This window comes from Malassezia japonica, chromosome 2 (genome assembly GCF_029542785.1).
Source record: "Malassezia japonica chromosome 2, complete sequence".
Lineage (NCBI taxonomy): Eukaryota > Fungi > Basidiomycota > Malasseziomycetes > Malasseziales > Malasseziaceae > Malassezia > Malassezia japonica.
Genome location: NC_083371.1, coordinates 314916 through 334655, shown reverse-complemented (window position 1 = coordinate 334655; position 19740 = coordinate 314916). Strand labels below are relative to the sequence as shown.

The following is a 19740-nucleotide window of genomic DNA, read 5'->3' as shown; positions in this document are numbered from 1 at the left end:
GAGGTGGAGATGCGCTTACGAATGCTCGTACTCTACGAAAAGGGCCGCTTTTGCGCGGCGTGCGCGGCTTCGGTGAGAGCATTGAGCTCGCCGCTGCGTTTGCACAGTCCATAGAATTCCGACGAAGGGTTCGCCAGGAGCTGCGAGGGAGAGTTAAATTCAAGGACCTGGCCCTTGTCCAGCACAAGCACCTTGTCATAGTCGATAATCGTTCTCAAACGGTGGGCCACCGTCAAAATCGTCGCGCCCGGCGCCATCTGCTCGCGGATCGTGTGCTGGATGAGCGCGTCAGACTCCGAGTCGAGATTCGCGGTGCTCTCGTCGAGGATGAGGATACGGCTGTCGCGCATCTTGAGCAGGCCGCGAGCGAGCGAGAGAAGCTGGCGCTGGCCGGCGCTGAGGTTCGCGCCGCCCTGCTCGACGGGGTCGTCGAGCGTCTGAATGACGCTTGTCTTGGACGGCGTAAAGGTGCCTTGCTCAGATCCAGACGCGAGCTGGCAGCGTTGCAGCGCAAACCACATGTCCGTGTCGTCGCACGTTCCAAACGGATCGAGGTTCGTGCGGACCGTGCCTTTGAATAGCTGCGAGTCCTGGGGAATAATGGTCAGGCGGCTGCGCAGCGCCTCGAGCGTGACGGTCGAAATGTCGATCCCGTCGATCACAATCGAGCCCGCTTCCGCTTCGAGGAAGCGGAAAAAGGCAAGAGACAACGTCGACTTGCCGCTGCCGGTGCGGCCGACAATGCCGACCTTTTCGCCCGGGGCGATGCGGAACGACACGTCACGCAGGGCGAGCGGAAACTCGGGCGCGTACCGCACCGACAAGTTGCGTACGTCGATGCTGCCCGTGTCGGTGGGCCAGTGCGCCGGTGGCTCTGCGCCGCCTTGGTTCTCGGGTGGAAGGTCGATGTACTCCTGGACGCGCTCAACCGAGTTGAGTGTAATTTCGGTCATGGTGTACCGACGGACGATGCGCAGGATCGTGACCAAAATCAGGACCGCGTACGAGAGGGTGAAGCCGAGCAGCGCTGCGTCGGCGTGCGACACAAGCAGCAGCACGGCCGTGGAAAATGTCACCAAAGCGCCCATCACATTCACACGCACGCTCACCCATCGGTTCTCGGTCCAGAGGCAGATGTAGGCGCGTGTCGAACTGTCAAGCAGGTTCATGCAGTTGTACACCACGCGCTGCGTGTCACTGTATGCGCGGATCGTCACGGTGCCTGCGAGCGTCTCGCCGAGCAAGGTATACAATGGCGAGCGCTGCACACTCTCGATGCGCTTCAAGTCGCGGGATGAGGCGAGGTACAGCGCGCCGATCACATAGTACACTGCCAGCACAAACCCGACAAAGTACAAAAACTGGGGCGCAGCCCAGCAAATTACGCCGAGAATGGCAAGGAGTGTCACGATGCCTTCGGTGAGCATGCGCAGCGCGGGCGTGATTTCCGTGTCGACTGTCTGGATGTCTTTCGAGAGGCGGTTCATGATACGTCCGATCGGCGTCACGTCAAAGAACCGCGGCGGGGCGCGCATCAAACTCGCAATGAGATCCGTGTACATGCGCTTTGACGCACGCATCGCGATCGAAAACTGGGCCATGTCGCGTCCAGCCGACAAAAAGACAAAGAGGAGGACGAGAAGGACGTAGCGCTTCATGTAATAGAGTGTATTCTCGTGGTGCGCACTTGGATCGTCGTACGAGCTCGCCCAGAAACGCAGCCACGAATTGCTGCTGACGTCCGCGCTGCGCACCGACACGTACAGGGCAAGGAGGCTGAGCCACAGGCCAGCGGCGACCCATCGGTGCTCGGAGATGGCACCGATATACGTAAGGTAGAGGTCGCCGCCTTTGGTCTTGCGCTGGATACTCTCGGCGTTTGCCTCGACGTCCTTACGATCGCGCTTTGCTTGCGTCGCGGCCCACCGGGCATCGTCGGACTCTTGCTCTTCGTACAGGCTAGACGCCATTTGCGTCTCGAGCGTCTCGACAGAAGGGAGGTCGCCCGCAGCGAGTAGGTCCGCCGGAGCGCCTTGTGCACGCACACGGCCGCCGTCCATCACGGCCGCATACTTCGCGTGCTGATGCATGAGCGAAACAGCGTGCGTGACCAGGACAATGGTACGTCCTTTGGCGAGCGGTCCGCTAAAGCAGTGGTCCACGATGTGGTGCGCCGTGTGTGCGTCGACGGCCGACAAAGCGTCGTCGATGAGAATGTGCTTTGCGTTGGAGTAGAAAGCCCGCGCGAGGGCGACGCGCGCTTTCTGGCCGCCCGAGAGCGACGTGCCCTTTTCCCCGACTTCGGTCTCGTCGTGGTACTCGAGGATATCGAGGTCCGGCTCAAGCGCACACGCCGCGAGCACTTGGCGGTAGCGGCGCTCGTCAAACGCGGCGCCAAACAGAATGTTTTGGCGCACGGTAGTGCCGAGGATCCACGGGCTCTGGCCGCAGTATGCCACCGACTCGGCGAGGTCCAGCGTCGTGGAGCGCGTGATGGGGCACGGCATCGACGTCGAGCCCTTGGTGCGGTGCAGCTCGCCGAGCATGGCGAGCAAGAGCGACGTTTTCCCGCTGCCGACGGGCCCAACGACGATGCTCGTCTCGCCCACAGGAAACTTGCAGTCGAGGTCCTTGAGTGAGAAGCGCGGCGCACTGTCCGAGGTGCGTGCAAAAGTGAACGACGCGTGGTCAAAGCCGAGGTACGTCGGCGGCGGCGCGACCTTGAGCAGCTGGTCGTACTTTTCCGTCTCTGGCGTCCCGAGGAATGTGTCGACGCGGCGAATCGACACCCACGAGTTGAGCATCACGACCAAGAGCTCGGGAAAGTCGGCGAGCGGCGTGCGCAGCGTGACAAAGATCGAGAGCGAAGTAAAGGCCTTTTGGGCGGTGAGCGGCTGCCCCAGAACGAGCGTGTAGATGCCAAAGGTAGCGAGCGTAACGAGCATCGGCATGCCGACAAAAATGAGGTTGCTCAGCACGCTGACCACATTGTCGAGGTACAGCATACGCAGTTCGCGCGTTCGCGCGTTGTTCATGCGCTGCGCAAACGGCCGTTCCCACGCGAAAAACTTGACTGTCTTGATACTTGCCAGGACCTCGTTGGCGAGATTGAGGCGTGCGTCGGTCGCGCGCAGCGACAGTTCCTGGATCTTGAGCATGCGCTTTGAGAGGCGCGCCTGCAGCGGCGAGGCGACAAGCATGATCAGAATGCCTATCAGCGACGCGACGCCGAGCGTGTGGAACAAGAAGATGACACAGTACAGAATCGTGAGTGGGTGCTCGACCAGTGGCTGGTGGCACTGCGAGACGAGCGCCTCGATTTTCATCGTGTCGACCGCGATCAGATTCATAACGTGGCCGTCGTTGACCTCTGGCACGGCCTGCGTCTCGCTCGCGGTGCTTTCGTAGTGCATCTTTCGGCGGAGAATCTTGCTAAAGACCTCGGTAATGACCAGCGCACGCATCTTGGACGCGGCCGCGCGGCCGGTCTGCATGCAGTTGACGTCCGACAGCGACTCGCCGATCTGGCTGACGAGCATCGTCAGCGCAAAGAGGAGACCGAGGTGCAGCGGCGGCGGCAGCCGTCCCTCGCGAGTCGCCGCGTCGCGGTCCTCGGCGTAGGACAAGAGGGCGGAGAGCGAGAGAATCGGCCCCATGCGAAACGACACCCGCAGCACCTGCAGGAGGAGCTGCTGGATGGTGAGGCTGCCGATCGCGCGCCACAGGCGGCGGTGGAGCGACGCCGGGTGTGCGCCGTGTGCCTGGTCAGCGAGCCGCGCAAGGCCCACGACGCACGCCGTGCGCACGTACGGCAGGACCTGCGGGATGGCACCGAGCGTCGTAGGCACCCAGTACTGCGCGTAGATAAAGTTGGTCAAGTAGCCCATTGTCACGCGTGCAAGCGGTGACGTGTACAGGTCCTGCGGCGGCGGCGCGTTTGTGCTGGCGGCCGGCGTCGCGCGTGGCGGATACGTCTCGTGCAGGCGCGTGAGCGCCCGGGGCAGTGGCGCCGTCGTGCGCACGAGCATGGCAAGGAGGACCAACCCTCCCGAGCAGGCGAGCTCCCCCCCCAGGAGAGCGAGCATGCGCGGCGTTGCGTCGTTGAGCAACGCAGTGCGCAGGTTGAACAAGGTCACGACAAAGTACGCCGCGCCCAGTGCGAGCTTTTGCCCCCAGAAGCGCTTGCGGTGGTGCAGCGCGATGCGGGAAAGTGCGCACCCCGCCGCCCATACAAAGAACCAGCGGATGTGTTGCCGGTGAAACCCGCTGTACTCTGCGTCGACGACCTGCATGAGGACCAGGAGAAGGGTCATCGCCATGTCTGCCGCGTTCTTCCACCCCCTTGCGCGTGGGATCTGGATCGCCGGGCGCTCGTCGAGCACGCCCGACGCCGCCTCGAAGATAATTTGGTTCTCCGACCGGAGCACCTCGTGCACGGGCTCGAGGTCCGTGTCGAGGTGCGGCGGCTCCGTGTGCTTGGGCGCATGCTGCCACGACGCTGTAACAAGTACCGCAACTAGAACCGCAATCGGAACAGCGCCATTCAGCACATCATTACGGAACCACGGCGCCCAGTCCTCCCCGGTCCAGATTGGCGCGAGCCGCGGCATGGGCGTTCGTGGCGTCGAGTGGAGTCAGGAACCCCGATGATCGGGAACTATGCATCGTATGGCTGTCTACGCGGCGGCGGGCACGGGGCGCGTGTCCGACAGCAGGTGGGAAATGTGCTCGAGGATCGCATGAATTTCGGGCGGGGCCTGCGGCAGCGGGACGGACCTCACGCGCAGGAGCTGTGCAAAGGTGTACAGCAGACCCCAGGGGTGCGGGCGGTTGACGATCACGCGCTCGAGAAGGACGCGGAGCACCTGTTCCTTCACGAGTGCGTCCGACACCTCGGTGTAGAGGAGGAGGAGCAGCGTGCTGAAGTAGGCCGTGTGACGCGACGGGTACCGCAGCTGGTTCGCTGCGGCGCTGAGCAGGAGGTAGCGGCCCTCGGGCTCGAGCTCATGCAAGAGATACGTGTACATCTCGACGAGGGGGTCGTGCTGCGCATCGCCCGCGAGCAGGTGCACCTGGCCGTCGAGCGCGAGCGTCGCGACGTACAGCACCGCCGCGTTCATCACCGGCTCGTTGTAGCGCGCCTCGGCGCCGCGCTGGGGCAGGGTCAGCGACTCTTTCAGCGAGCTGAGGAACGCGGGCGGCGCGTGGCGGCGCGCAAACGCCTCGAGCGCGTCCTGCAGCTTGGGCACGGTGGAGAGGACCGCGTGGAAGTCGTAAAGGACCACCGGGTCGTGGCTCGCATCCGGCAGCTGCTGCACACGCACGCTCTGCGCAAACGGATCGGGGAGGCGCACCGTGCGGGGGAACGCGCACAAGACGAGATTGCGCATCTGGATGCACGTCGCAGGGATCGCGTCCACGAGGCTCTGGTGGTGCTCGGTGAGGTACTCGGGGAAGTCGTGCAGCAGGAGCAGGAGCATGCGTAGCGTCGCCTGGTAGAGCAGGCGCGTCGTGTCGTGCATGCTGCTCTGGCGCAGGAACGGCGCAAGGAAGCGCAGCTGCGCGAGGAACAGGCGGTGGAACGCCGCGCGCCCCTCGGGCTGCCGCTTGAGCAGCTGCGGCAAAAAGAGACGGTGCGACACGAGCGACACCCACGCAAACGCAAAGCCGGGGAAAAAGAGCGGCTGGAGCGTGTTGAGCGAGTTGCCGACCGCGAGCAGCGCCGCGCCGTACGCGCCGTGCAGCGCGCCTTCGGCCGCGTGCAGGTCGTGCAGCAGGCTCGAAAAGAGGCGGAAAAAGGGGCGCTGCTGGAAGCGCGGCCCAAGCTCCTCGTGCGACTGCGCCAGAACCAGCACAATGATCGAGAGGATCTTGGTGAGGTAGTGCACCTTGGCCTGCTCGTCATTCACCCCGAGCGGATCGGCATGGTACTTGACCATGTACACGATCATCTTGGCAAACGTGTCCACCGGCGAGTAGATGCCCGACGCAAGCGTGCCGCCGACGGCCTGCTGCTTCAGGTAGTGGTCGACGCTCACTTCGGTGCACACACGGAAAAAGAGCGACGAGATCTCCTCACCTTTAAGCACGTTTTGGCCCTGGAGCTGCGTCACGTACTCGATGAACGACTTCTCCGGCTGCGGCGACTGCTGGTACGCACGCACCCAGCTCGCAAAGGAGTACGCCAGCTGCTCGCGCAGCGGCAGGCCCTCGGACGGCACGTCGTCCGCCTCCTCGAGCAGCGCAGCAATCGCCGGCGAGGTGCGCCCGTACTGCACCGCCTGGCGCAGCGCGCCGAGGATGCCCTGCAGCTGGCCACGGCCGGCCATCTTTTGCTGCAGGCACTCGCGCGCGAGCGCCGCGCTAAACTCGACGACGCTCGGGCGGAAGTGCGAGCGGACAAGCAGCTTGGCAAGCTGCGCATCCTGCTCGGCAAGGCCCACGAGGTTCGCACGCATGAGTGCCACCGTGACCGGGACATTAAATTTGCGCTCGTCCTCGGCGTAAATGAGCCACGCAGTGACCTCTTTAGCGACCTTGAGCGACTGCTCGCACAGCTGCTCGAGTAGCGCCACCCACACGTCGCGCGCAAGACCCGAGTGCGTCTTGTACAGCAGCTGCACGACCTTTTGCGCGATAATGAGGATCGTCTCGTCGCGCGGCGCCGCCTGGTTCACGAGCTCGGTGAGGTGCGGCGAGACCTGGCGCACAAAGTGCGTCGCAGGCAGCGTCGCAAGCGTCTGCGCGTCGCCGACCTCGGCAAAGAACTGCTCGAGCTTCGCCGCAATCAGCAGGAAACGCTCGAGCGCCTTGGCGGGGGACAGCGTCGCGGCCGCCAGCTCCTCGTACTCGGGCACCGGGCGCTCGTCGCGCGGCTCGGCCGGCATCGCCAGGCTCTCGTACACACGCTGCTGCTGCGGCTGGAGGCCGGGCGGCGCAATGCGCAGCAGGTCGGGCAGCGTAGTGCTGTAATGCGACAGCGCGCTGCTGTCCCAGAACAGCGTCCCGCGGCCGTGCGCGCGGAACTCGCGGCGCGCCGTGTAGGCCGCCGCGAGGCCCTCGTCGGCCTTAGAGAGCGCCTTCTCCATCGCGGTCTTTTCAATGACCATGCACGCCAGGTCGAGGTTGTCCTGCACGAGGAGGAGGAGCCCCTGCTCAGGCAGCTGCTGCTCCGTGACGCCGCCCGCGGCAAAGAGCGTGCGTGCGTGGGCCAGAATGCTCACACGCAGCGGCTCCTTGCACGTAACGAGCGCCAAGCTGCCCGCCATGCTCTGCGCCATGTGGTGCGCGGCGGCGGCCATCTTGAGCTCGTCGGGCTCCATCGCAAAGTCTTTGCTGACGAGCTCGCGCGTGGAGATCGAGGCGATCGTCACGGAGCGCTCGACGACCGGCGTGATGATCTCCTGGATCGCACGCTCGATCGCGACAAACATGACGCGCTTCCACGCGGCGTTGTTTGCGTACGGCACCAGCTGGGGGTTCACGACGATGTACTGCGCCATGTTCTGCAGGAGCGTCGCGAGCGTGTCGGGCGGGGCGTACGCCTCGCTCACACCGAGCTTTTCCATGCCCTGCACAACAGCAGGGTACGGCGCTTCCTGCACCGGCTCTGTCGGGCGGCGGCCTATCAGCAGTGCGCTCGGCTCGAGCGACTGCAGGTCGACCTGCAGCGACTTGCACAACACCTCGATCTCAAACTTGAGGTTCAGCTTCAGGTCCGCAAACTGGTACAGCTCCACCAGCAGACGGCACACGGCCATCAGCCACGGGTTCGGCGGCTGGAAGACGTCCGACGTCGCGCAGTGCTCCAGCACCTTGCACACGAACGGAATCACGACAATCAGGCGGCCGGACTCGTGGCCCTGGAGCAGGAGCTCCTTCAGCGCGAGGTTGCGGAAGCGGATCGGCTTGTTCTTGGCCAGCGTGGCGCTGCCGAGCCACGACGCGAGGTTCTTGAGCACGGTGCGCTCCGAGGTCGACTGCATCGTCTTTTCGCTCTCGAGCAGCGACTTGAGCTTGACGAGCGTCTCGTACAGGACGTAGCGGAAGACGGCCGGCTGCTCGATCCCGTCGAGCACCTGCATGTACAGGTCGTGGTTGTTCGGCTCGATGCTCGCACGCTCAATCACGAGGTACTTGGCGAACCAGTGCAGGATCTCGGTCGAGATCATATCGCGCAGGCCCGGCAGCTTCGCGTCGAGGTTCGCGGCAGTGAGGTTGTTGATCACAAAGAGGATCTTGTCCGAGACCTCTTCGGTCGGCTGCTGCTGCCCGTCGTTGGGCGGGAGCGTCTCTGGGTTGATCGCAGGGAAGCTGCGCGTGTCGGGCACCGGCGGCGGCGGCGGCACCTTGCCGCTCTTGGCGTTGGCCAGCGCGTGGTTCACCACGTTGACAATCTCGGGGTGCGTCTGCTGCAGCTGGGGCAGCGCAAGCAGCGCATGGCACAGCTGCGGCCACTCGGCGAGGCGCGTCTGGAAGCGCAGCAAAGCCTGGATACCAAAGTGGAACATGGTCGAGTCCGGCGGCGAGCGAAGCGCGTCAAGCACATACCGGATCGCAATGCCCAAGGGGATCGAGTCCACCAACTGGTACTGGATCAGCGAGCCAAAGACGACGGCAGTCATCAGCAGCTCGCGCGGGGGATAGTACAGCTCGAACCAGCGGTGCTCGTCAAAGAGCGTGTGCACCATGCAGGCAAAGAGCTGGTGGTCGTGCGGCTCGTCCGACAGCTTGCACCGCTGCAGGAGCGCAATAATGTCGTCGACGCTCGTCTTTTCCTCGTACATCTGGCGGTACCACGAATCCGCCTCGCGGTGGATCTCTTTTGAGAAGGACGCCACGGACAGGCCCGGCTCGACACTCTCCGGCCCCGGCGTGAGCGTCATGAGGCGGGGGTGAAGCTGCAGGCAGAGGTTGCGCACGACCTTGAAGTGCTCAATCTCTTCCGGGCTCATGCTGTCGCCGTTGGCGCGCAGCACGCGCAGGAATGTCGCGACGGACTGCACGCTCAGCGGCACAAACGTCGGCTCGATCTGGGGGTCGCGGCGGAGCAGATCCGCCTTGATCTTGCCTTCCAAGAACTCGAGCGCGGCGTGGATGACGTGCGACTCCTCACCGATGAGCTTTTGCAGCCACGGCTCGAGCGCGACGAGGTCGCGGCGCGCAGCAAACGCCGCCGCGTCCATCGCAAACGCAAGAGGGCGCAGCTCCAAGAGACGGTCGACAAACCCGAGCTCCTGCGCGACCTCGACGATGCGCGTGAGGTGCAGCGGGCTCTCGGCGTACACACGCAAGAGCAGCTCAAAAAAGAGCTTCGACTGCGTGTGGTACAGTGTCCAAAAGACGAGCTGGTGCTGTGCGTGTCCTGCCAAAAACATCACTAGGAGCTTGCTCACCAGCTCGGGGTGCACCGCGTTGGTCGACAGCGGCAGCTGCACGAGGCCGAGCAACACAATGTCGGCATGCGTCTTGATCGCGCGCTCGAGGATCGCCGTGACGGCCTTGCCGACCTCGGCACTGTCCTCGGCGCCCGGGGCGCTGCCCGCGAGTTCCATGAGCGTCTCGATGAGGTCGAGCGAGTTCCACGTCGTGTCCAGGGCGTGCTGGCCCTGCGTCTTGACGGCGACCGGCGCCGAAGCGATGCTCTCGAGCGTGAGGATGCGGCGCGTAGGCAGCGCCGAGAACGTAAAGGTATCTTCGCCGAGCACCAGCAGGCTGTACAGCAGCTGCAGCTGGCGCAGGCGGTGCGTCCAGACGCCCCACAGGCCCGCGACCGCAACGTCGCCCGCATCGCTCAGGCTATCGGCCGTGGGCGCGGCCCGCAGCACCGCGGCAAGCGCCGTGCCCAGCGCGACGCTCGGCGTAAAGGCCGCGTACTCGAGCTTGTCGAGGCCGCGGATCGCCTTGGCCCACGACAGGCCCTTGTCGCTCTTGGCAACGGCGCGCGTCAGCGCCTCAAAGTTGGTCAGCGGCCGCGCGGAGGCATCCGGGGCCGAGAGGAGCGTGCCGAGGAGCTGCGCAACGCTCTGTGCGCTCGGCGCAAAGGAAAAGTGGCGCAGCACGCCCTCGGCGAGCTCAACGGTGGGCAGGCCGTCCGGCCCAAGGTCCAGAAGCGCCTCGGCAAGCGTGCGCTTGCCGAGCTTGGGCAGCGCCTGCGAAATGGCCTGGGCAAAGGCGTCGGCGCTTACGCGCTCGCTCACCGCCGAGACCAGCTGTTGGCGCTGTGCGCAGAGCAGCGGCCCGTCGCCCTCGAGGAACGACGCGAGGAACGCGGCGAGTGCCTGAGGGGCGAGCGCTGCTTGGCGCGCGCGGGCCAGGTGTTCGAGCGCGGCGTCGAGGACGGTCGCGCCGCCTGCATCGGCCGGGAGGCCGGCAAGCGTATTGGGGTTCACGTCGGGAAGGGGGGTAAACATATCTTGCGAGACAAGGCCCGAGGTGATGCACTCGTTGCGAGCGCGGCGTAGAAAAGGGGAAGTAGGACTGCTGTGCAGTTCGTGTGCCAGTGCGTGCTGTGCACGCACGCCAAACTCGTTGACGAGGAGATGAAGCTCCGCGAGGGTCTCGTCAAAGTTCCCTTCGCACAAATGCCAAACGAGAAAGGCAATCTGTCGCTCGGCCAGTACGGGCGCCGAAACGTCGCTCTCCGCACGGTCCTCGCTTTTTTCCGGGCTGTCCGAGTGCCGCTGCGTCAGGCCTAGGCGTGCCTGCGAACGGAGCGTCTGCGCGATCGGTGATATGCCCCGCACAGTGATTGTGCTAGCCCACGCAACTCTGCGCTCGTGCCCAGCGCTGCGCGCAACGGAAGACGAAGAGACACGGCCCCCGTCGCTGCCACGCGTTTCGGCCGAAAACGATTATCTGTGATTGGCTACAAAGAGTGCGCCGTGCGCGCGCCGATCAGGACGGCGCCTAGGGCGGCAATCACGAGCATGTACATCTGCATCAGGTTCGCCATGACAAAGTGCGTGATGGACTGGCCGATCTCGAGCCACGACCCGGTGTCGCGCAAAGCGAAGAAGAAGTTGAGCGCGAGCACGTCGCCAGCGAGCGCAGCGGCGGTCAGGGGGATGTACACGTCGCGCACGCCAAGACCGCTCGCGAGAATCGGCACACGGCTCGAGATGGGGGGGTACATGCGCCATTCGGCGCGCTGCGCGCAGAGCGCAGCGAGTACACAGGAGAGTAGAATAAAGGGGATAATGAGCTTGAGCACGAGCAAGGCGGCCATCCAAAAGGGGTTGAAGACGGGCAGCAGCCGGTAGACAGGCGACAAATAGAACGAGGAAATGGACGCGACGTTGCCGGTGCCAAAGAAGCCGACGTTGAGCAGCAAGAAGTAGAACAGGCCGACACGCACGTCATCCAGCACCATGCCACGGAGCGCGGGCGCGCTCGTGCGCTTCTCGCTGTGGGCCTCCATCAGGCAGCGCTCGCGCGCGAGCTCCGCCTCGTGGTGCGCCCAGGTGAGGACCAGGAGCGAGTAGCAGAAGAAGAAAAAGACCTCGTCGCGGAGCGAGAGCAGCACAAAGATCGGCGCAAAGCCAAAGAGGAGCAGGACAATGCGCTGGCGCATCGGCTGGGCGTACTGCTTGCCGCCATGCGCCTTGGGGCGCTGAAAGCCCACGAGAAAGGGGATCGCGAGCGCGAGCACAAGCACGGACCACGCCGCAACCTGGTTCGCAAGCGGCAGGCCTTCCTTGCGGCGCAGGCTCCCGGCCGACGTCGCGGTCGTGAGCACCGCGACGAGCATCAGCACGAGCTCGACGGCGAGCGCGGCACGCGTGCGGGGAAGGAAGCTCACGGGGTCCTCGGTATCCTCGTCCGCGAGCTTCTTCAGCTCCTCGAGGTTCTCTTTCGACTTGGCCGTGACCATCGCCGCGACCTGTTTGTCGCGGCCGAGGTAGTCGGCGTTCACCAGGAACGTTGCGGGGTTCGCGTAGATCAGCACGCCGATCGCGAAAAAGAGCAGCCCACCGAGCACAAGCTGCGTCACGCTCTCGTCCTTCTCGGTGGAAAGCGCGGTAAACACGGCACACATCGAGCACCCAAAGATCCAAAAGAGCGCCCCGAGCTCGTGCGCTTGCTGGAACGAGCGCGAAAGCAAAAAGGGCCACGTCGCGCCGAGAAGCAGAATGCCGGTCCACATCAAGCGGTGCGTGTAGGCATACGCAGCGGCCTCGAGCATCCCGATTGTAAACGCGGCATAGAGGACGACACGCGCAATGGCCCATCCGTACGCGTCGCGCTTCGACGAGCCTTGTGCCATGTACGGCGCAGCCGTCTGCGTGAGCACCGACGAGATGACGTGCATGCGCAGCGCGACCATCGCCCAGACGCACGCACACGCGCCGCTGTACACAAAGTACATCTCTGGCGCGCGGTTCGCAAAGAACTGCGCCCAGACCGCTGCGAGCGCCGCAAGGACTACCGCAAGAGGCACGAGCGCGAGACGGTACGCCGGCATGCTCTCTTCCAGGCCATAGTGCAGCAGGAACGTGACGCCGTACAAAATCACGCCAATGTAGCCGAGCACCACAACCGTGATCAGCGTCTTGGCGTCGTACTTGTGCAGGTACGCCGCGCCGCGCAGGGCGGCGTGGATCAGGTCGGAGCACAGCTCCTGTGCCTCTTCAAAGTCGCCCTCGGCGATCCGCGCGTCGATCTCGGCGAGATGCGTGTCGCCCGGGCGCCCGGGCGTATCGAGCGGCGCATACGGGACAAAGGCGCGCATGCGCGTGGCGAGATCGTCGTGCTTGACGCGGTACACCTCGAGCACCTGGCGCGCGTTTGCGCGCGCCGCGTGCGCCGCGTACGCCGGCGGTGCGTCGAGGTACGCAAACGGCAGGTGGCCTTCCGAGTTTGCCGGCACCGGCATGCCGACGAGCGCCGAAATGAGCGGCGCAAGGTCGGCCTGGTCAATGTCGTTGCGCGCAAACGCCTCGAGCTCCCAGTTTTCGTAGTAGTCGTCCGTGGGGAACTCGTACGACTTGGCGCGCTGCGGCGTCGGCACGCCTGCGCCCCATGCAATGAGCGGCGTGCGCGTATTGTCCGGGTCGCCGTCGCCGTGGTTGCCGCGGTGCGACATGCCGTGGTCGGCGGTGAGAATGTAGGCCGTGCGGTCATCGCCAAAGTACGCATCGAGCATCGCCTCGACCTCTTTCACGATCGCATCGACGACAATTGTGTTGCCGAGGTACTCGGGAGACAGCGGGCGGTAGGTGTGCCCCGTCGTGTCCAGGCCCAAGAGGTGCAGGAAGAAAAAGGTGCGCGGCGCACGCAGTTTGCGGTCGAGCTCCGCGTCGGTCCTGGCCCGCGACAGGAGTGCGCGCACCTCGTCGAGGACCCACACGTCGAGCGCGACGGCGTCCTTGGTAAAGTCCTCGGCTGCCTCGTCGTACACGGCCGACTCGACCTTGCCCGGTGCACCGAGCGCAAACATCGGCACAATGTCCGGCGAGCCGTACGCGAACGTGTGCGACGACTGGTTCAGGAGCGAGTCGAATGCGATCGGGTTCACCTTCCATCCCTTGGTCACTGCGCTGATGTCCTCGTACATCCCCGCAAGCAGCGCGACGTGTCCCGGGCGGCTCTCGGTCGGGACGCGCGTGTGGCTCACGCCGTACGTGCCCCGCTCCTTGGCGATGCTGCGCAGGTACGGCGCGACGTACGCCGCGTCCGTCACGGGCTCGGCGTCGGTCGTGGCATTGCGCACAAACACCGACGGAAAGGCGCGGTCAAACGTCTCGTCCGCCGCGTTCATCGCGACGAGGTCCGCACGCGCCCATTCCGGGAGCTTGTCGATATCGTGCCACTTAAACAGCGTGTCCGCCCGGAGCCCGTCCGCGACAAACAACACGGCGCGCTCCGCCGGTGCGGCCGCCTCCACGTCGTCGTGCACGCTGTAGCGCGGCGCCGGGTGGACGACGGGCGAGCGGAAGTAGATGTCAAAGATCGACCAAGTGAATATTAAATGGAACACAAACGTAACCGCAAAGAACTCGAGGCGGCGCAGCGCCGCCCACGGCGATCGCGTTGCTCCCATATGAAAGCAACGCGAAGAACGTGCGCATACACGTGCTCATGTGGAGGACTATGGGGCCCAGACCTGGTCGAGGTGGTCCGACTCCTCCTGGGCCTGCTTGTGGATCTGCTCCATCTGCTGGCGAGCGAGCTGATGTTCCTGCGTTTCGGAGCGCAGGCGGTTGATGATGCGGATGCCGTTGACCGCCTTGCGGAACGTCCGCTTCGCGTTGAAGGCCGACTTGATGTCCGGCAGCAGGTCCTTTTGGCCGGCTTCCTCGGGCACGTCCACGCTCTTGATCCACGGGTGCTCGAGCGCCTGGTGTGCGGTCATGCGGTCGTCCTGGCTAATCGTGAGGAGGCGCCGGATAAAGTCGCGCGCGTCCTCCGAGACGCCTTGCCAGTAAATGACCGGCTCGAATTTGTAGTCGGCGTGCACGATTGCCTGCATCTCCTCCATGCCCGAGTCGCGGTCGAAGGGCGTGTAGCCGCAGAGGAGGAAGTAGGTAATGACGCCCATCGCCCACATGTCTACCGGCTTGCCGTGGCCCGTCTTTTTAAAGATCTCGGGCGCCATGTACCCAGGCGTACCACACGTCGTGCTGAGCGCGGTCATCTTTTCGTCGTCGACCATGCGCGAGAGACCAAAGTCGGCAATGAGGAGGTCCGAGTGCTCCGAGCGGTCGCGGAAGAGGAGGTTCTCTGGCTTCAGGTCGCGGTGCACGATGCCTTGGTCGTGCAGATAGGCCACCGCCTCGAGGACCGTGCGGATAATTTGCGCAGCATCCTTCTCGTAGTAGCTGCCCCGCTCGCAGATGCGGTCAAAGAGCTCGCCGCCCTGGCACAGGTCAGTCACGAGGTACAGGTTGTTCATCGTCTCAAAGTAGTCCACCAGCGACACAATGCCTTTGTGGTCGACCGAGACGCGCTTCAGCGACGCAATCTCATTGCGCACCATGTGCTCACGACCCCGCATCAGGCTCTTGCTAATTACCTTGCATGCATAATACTTTCCGGTCTCGATATGCACGGCCTCTTTCACGACTGCGTAGGTTCCTTGTCCGAGCGTGCGTCCCGTCTTGTATGCGCACGGCACCGTCGCCGGCTTCTGACCCGCGTTCGCCGCCATCCCGTCTCGAGGCGTGTCGCAAGGGCGGTGTGGGTCACGTGACCACCACCACCGATGGACTTCTTCGGCGGCAAGGCGCGCAAGGGGCGGCCGCCCGGCGCCGCGGTTGTGACCACGACGCGGGTGGCACAGGCCGCACCGGTGTCACAGAGGCGGCAGGTGTCCTCGGAAAAGCGCCACAATGCGCTCCCTGCGGCCGTGCAGGAGCGCATCGAAAAAGAGCGCGTCGCGGCGCACCAGGCGCGTCTCGCCGAACAAGTCGCCGCCGCGGATAAAAAACGCGCCGAGGCACCGCGCCCGGCGAAGAAAGCACGCCGTGTATCGGTGAGCGAGGGCGAGGAGGAGCCAAAAGCGAAGCCGCGCTCCATGTTTGACGCAGTGCCGGGGCGGCCGTTTCAGTACAACGCGCCGCGCACCATCGTGCCGAAAGACGGGTACGCGGTGCTTGATAAGGAGCCCGGCGCGGCAATGTCGAGCGAAGCACTGGTTCGCACATCCAGTGCGACGTACCTCCCGTTCTTCGAGGGGATTCCCGACGAAACAGTCGTGTCGCTCGCATATCCTGCGCCCGACGCCCAGGAATCGTTCCTGCTCCTTGTGCCCAAGGACACGGACGAGTACGATCCGATCGCCGACCTCTTGCGCACCGTCGGCGCGATCGTCGCCCATTATATCCCAAAAGAGCGCCAAAGCGAGTTTGGAGCGCTCGAGGCACTCGACGTGTCGAGCAGCACCGGCGTGCCGCTCGCCGAGTGGCGTGCGCGGGCGCGCACGCGCGACAGCAGCTCACGCGACTCGACGCCGCTCGTGGACGGCGCATCGCCCATGTCGCAGAGCCTGTCGGAGGACGCGCTGGACACGGACTCGATCCTGCGCAGCTTTACCAAGGCACGCAACCGCCGGCACGGCGGCCTGTTTGTGCGCACTGTGCAGCGCTTTAATGCGCTGCTCAACGCACTCAAGGACGAGGGCGTGGTCGAGGCGCACCTGCGCACCCTCGGCGCCACGCACGGCGTGCCCGAGAGCGTCTGGCGCGCGGTGCAGGACCAGGTGTATGCGCGCGCCGCTGCGCCGCACGTCGAGAAGCTGAAGCAGTACGAGGCGTTCTCGGATAATGTGTATGGCGAGATGCTCCCGCCGTTCCTGAGCGAAGTGTGCCGCCTGGCGCAGCTCGGGCCCCAGTCGGTGTTTGTCGACCTCGGCAGCGGAATCGGCAACCTGATTGTCCAGGCGTCGCTGCAGACGGGATGCGCGGCATACGGCTGCGAGTACATGCCGATCCCCAGCGAGCTCGCGCAGGCGCAGCTGCGCGAGTCGGCCGCGCGCTGGAAGATGTGGGGCCTCTGCGGCGGGCCGCGCATGGAGGCGTGGTGCGCCGACTTTACCGACTCGGAGCCGGTGCGCACCGTGCTGCGCGACGCTGACCTTGTGCTAGTCAACAACTATGCGTTCCGGCCCCAGACGAACGACACGCTCTCGCTCCTGTTCCTCGACCTGAAGGAGGGCTCGGTGATAGTGTCCTTGCGCTCGTTCGTCCCGAGCGACTTTCGGCTCACGGAGCGCACGCTCTCGTCCCCAGCGGCGATCCTGCGCGTCGAGGAGCGCACCTATACGAGCGGAAGCGTGAGCTGGACGGCCGGCAGCGGGAAGTACTACGTCCACGTCGTCGACCGCAGCAAGGTGCATGCGTACGCCGCCGCACTCGAGCGGCGGCGCCAAAATCCGTAGACTATGTAGATACCTTTCCGTCCCAGGCATGGGCCATGAAGTTTTCCACGCGCCATTTGCCGCGGTCGCCGCGCGTGGGGACGACTTCGACACCTTCTGCCCGCAGCGCGTCGGCTTGGCGTGCAGCGCCCGCGCCGCCGTCGCCACGCTCGGATATAATGCCCCCGGAGCCGACGACACGCTGCCATGGGAGCGTCTCGTCCTGGACATATTTCAGCGCCGCGCCGACCATGCGCGAATCTGCGTCAGGAGCACGACGTACGCCGTGGGAAGCCCGCGAGCTGTGCTATTGTGCCTGGGTAAGTAGCGTAGCATACCGTAGGTCGTCACCTTCCCGCAGGGTATTTCGCGCACCAAGTCATAGACGAGCGCTACATGAGCCGCGCTACGCACCGTGGAACTGCTCCGCACTGACGCCGTCCATGATGGTCTGTGCAATTGGGAATTATGGAAGGGATGTATGTACTATTCCCAGTCCGAGTCGGAGTCGTGCTCGGTCTGGGGCGCAGCCGTGCTCGGGGCCGGCGCCGTGCTCGGGGCAGGCGCGGGGTGCGGCACAGGGGCGGCGGCAGCCACCGTGGGTTCAGCCGGCGGCGCGGCAGGCGCGGCGGCGCCCGCAGGCTGCGCCGCCTGAGGATCGGCCGGCTGCACCGCTTCGGGCTCCTCGTCGTCGTCCCACGCAAAGTCGTCGGCGTCGCCCAGCGCGTGCGGTACGTCGGTCTTGGCCTCCTCTGCCCTCTCCTGCGGAACGGATTGGGGTGTGTCAGCCGCGACGCGCTCCGCCTCTTCGGGTGGCACAATCTTGACAATGTCGTCCATAAGTCCACGTAAGTCCTTGCCGACGTCGCGTGCGAGTGCCTCGCCGTCGTGCATGTACTTGGTCATGAGTGCCTCGGCGTCGTGCATCGCGCGCTGGAGCGTCGGTCCGGTTTGCCCCTCGGCGGTGTGCAGGGCGTGGGAGAGCTGCTCTTGGACGTGTGCGACCTGAGGAAGGTGCGCAAGTCGCTGGAGCGACGTCCACGCGCTCGTGCCTAGCGAAGCAAGTGTCTGTGCTTCGGTCTCGGCTGCGGGCGCGTCGCGCTCGACGCCCTTGCCCTTGTCCTTGGGCGCCTCGTCGTCCGGCAGCTCGAACGGCTCGCCGTCGTCGGCCGGCGGTGCACCGTCCCGCCCCTTTGCGCGCGCATCCTGGCTCGCCTTCTCCATAGACGCCTCGAGCTGCGCAATGCTCTGCTTTGCAGTAGCAAGCACGCCGCCCTGTTTCTCAATGTAGGTACGTGCGTCCTGGAGTGCCGTCTGCGACTGGCGGTTCACGCCGCCCCACCACGCCGAAAAGCTTCCTACGAGGTTCGTGACCTGGTCCTCGATGCGCTGCGTCATCACCTCGACCTCGGTCGCGGGGTGCGGGGCGCCCGCGTCGGTCGCCGCCGCGCTCGTCGCGCTGTACGGCTCGTCGGCCATGAGGAAGCGCACCTCCACGTGTCACGCACACACCTCCATTTCTTGACCATGTCCTTTCTCGGCGTGGTGCGTGCGCGGGTCTGTGCCGCTGCGCGCCCGAGCGTGTGCCGCGCGCTGCATGCGACGCCAGTATTCACCCCCCCCTTGATGCTGAATGGGATCGAGTACAAGACGGACGAGACGACCAACATCCCCGCGTCGATCTTGCGCCGCGTCCATCCGGCGCCGCAGCTGCCCTACCAAGCGAGCCAGCCGTTGATGCTGCTGCGCAACGAGATCCAGCGTATCATGGGCGACAACTACACACCAATCCGTGCGCCGTCGCCTGTCGTCTCGATGGAGCTCAACTTTGACGAGCTGGGCTTTCCCAAAGACCACCCCGGCCGCCAGCCGTCCGACACGTACTTTGTGAACAAGGACACGTGTCTGCGTACGCACACGTCCGCGCACCAGATCGGCACATTCCGTGAAGGCAACGCGCGCTGGCTGCTGACCGCTGACGTGTTCCGCCGCGACGAGATCGACTCGTCGCACTACCCCGTCTTTCACCAGATGGAAGGCGCGAGCGTCTGGACGAAGGATGCATACGCCCCCGGCGGCGAGGTCGAGCGGGAGTGCGAAGCGATGGAGGCGCAGCTTGCCGCGTCGCAGATGGAGATCAGCGACGAGGTGTCGCTCGACGAGGCCGGCGGCTGGCAAGCCGTGCACGCGTCCGAGTCTCCGGAAGCGGCAAAGCTCGCCGTGCGCCACCTCAAGGCGACGCTCAACACGCTCGTCTACGGCCTCTTTCAGCCCCGCTGGGCGCACGAGTCGGACAGCGACGAGCCGCTCAAGGTGCGCTGGATCCCCGCCTTTTTCCCCTTTACCTCGCCGAGCTACGAAGTCGAAGTATGGTTCCGCGGCCGCTGGCTCGAGATCCTGGGCTGCGGCGTGGTGCAGCAGCCGATCCTGAACCAGGCCGGCGTGCCGGACAAGATGGGCTGGGCGTTTGGCCTGGGTCTCGAGCGCATCGCCATGGTCCTCTTTTCCATCCCGGATATCCGCCTGTTTTGGTCGGAAGACAAGCGCTTCCTGAACCAATTTGCAAACGCAAGCGGCACGCTTATGACGTTCAAGCCCTACTCGAAATACCCCCCGTGCTACAAGGACATTTCGTTCTGGGTCCCTGCGCAGTTCCACGAGAACGACCTGTTCGAGACGGTGCGCGACGTCGCCGGCGACCTTGTCGAGGACGTCGCATGCATCGACAACTTTACCCACCCCAAGACCAAGCGCGAGAGCCGGTGCTACCGCGTAAACTACCGGAGCATGGACCGCAACCTGGAGAACGAGCACGTGAATGCGCTCCACGCCGACGTCCTCGAGCGCCTCCACACGCGCTACGCGCTGGAGATTCGGTAGCACGT

General features: G+C 64.8%; 6 protein-coding genes across 6 annotated transcripts; 2 read left to right on the top strand and 4 right to left on the bottom strand.

Moving 5' to 3' along the window:
• Positions 1-32: 32 nt before the first annotated feature.
• Positions 33-4610, bottom strand: MJAP1_001303 (uncharacterized protein; the record flags this gene model as incomplete). The annotated part of the gene is made up of 1 exon (XM_060265266.1): positions 33-4610. One exon carries the CDS (start codon positions 4608-4610, stop codon positions 33-35), a length of 4578 nt encoding a protein of 1525 aa, XP_060121249.1.
• Positions 4611-4676: 66 nt separating this feature from the next.
• CDC39 (CCR4-NOT core subunit cdc39) lies at positions 4677-14041 on the bottom strand (the record flags this gene model as incomplete). Its single annotated transcript, XM_060265265.1, has 2 exons — positions 4677-10770; positions 10872-14041. 2 exons carry the CDS (start codon positions 14039-14041, stop codon positions 4677-4679), a joined length of 9264 nt encoding a protein of 3087 aa, XP_060121248.1.
• Positions 14042-14089: 48 nt separating this feature from the next.
• Positions 14090-15148, bottom strand: cmk1 (calcium/calmodulin-dependent protein kinase; the record flags this gene model as incomplete). The annotated part of the gene is made up of 1 exon (XM_060265264.1): positions 14090-15148. The coding sequence occupies one exon, from the start codon at positions 15146-15148 to the stop codon at positions 14090-14092; it is 1059 nt and encodes a 352-aa protein (XP_060121247.1).
• A 54-nt stretch (positions 15149-15202) lies between these two features.
• DOT1 ([histone H3]-lysine(4) N-trimethyltransferase) lies at positions 15203-16876 on the top strand (the record flags this gene model as incomplete). The annotated part of the gene is made up of 1 exon (XM_060265263.1): positions 15203-16876. The coding sequence occupies one exon, from the start codon at positions 15203-15205 to the stop codon at positions 16874-16876; it is 1674 nt and encodes a 557-aa protein (XP_060121246.1).
• Positions 16877-17341: 465 nt separating this feature from the next.
• Positions 17342-18334, bottom strand: MJAP1_001299 (uncharacterized protein; the record flags this gene model as incomplete). The annotated part of the gene is made up of 1 exon (XM_060265262.1): positions 17342-18334. One exon carries the CDS (start codon positions 18332-18334, stop codon positions 17342-17344), a length of 993 nt encoding a protein of 330 aa, XP_060121245.1.
• A 48-nt stretch (positions 18335-18382) lies between these two features.
• Positions 18383-19735, top strand: MSF1 (phenylalanine--tRNA ligase; the record flags this gene model as incomplete). Its single annotated transcript, XM_060265261.1, has 1 exon — positions 18383-19735. One exon carries the CDS (start codon positions 18383-18385, stop codon positions 19733-19735), a length of 1353 nt encoding a protein of 450 aa, XP_060121244.1.
• Positions 19736-19740: the final 5 nt, after the last annotated feature.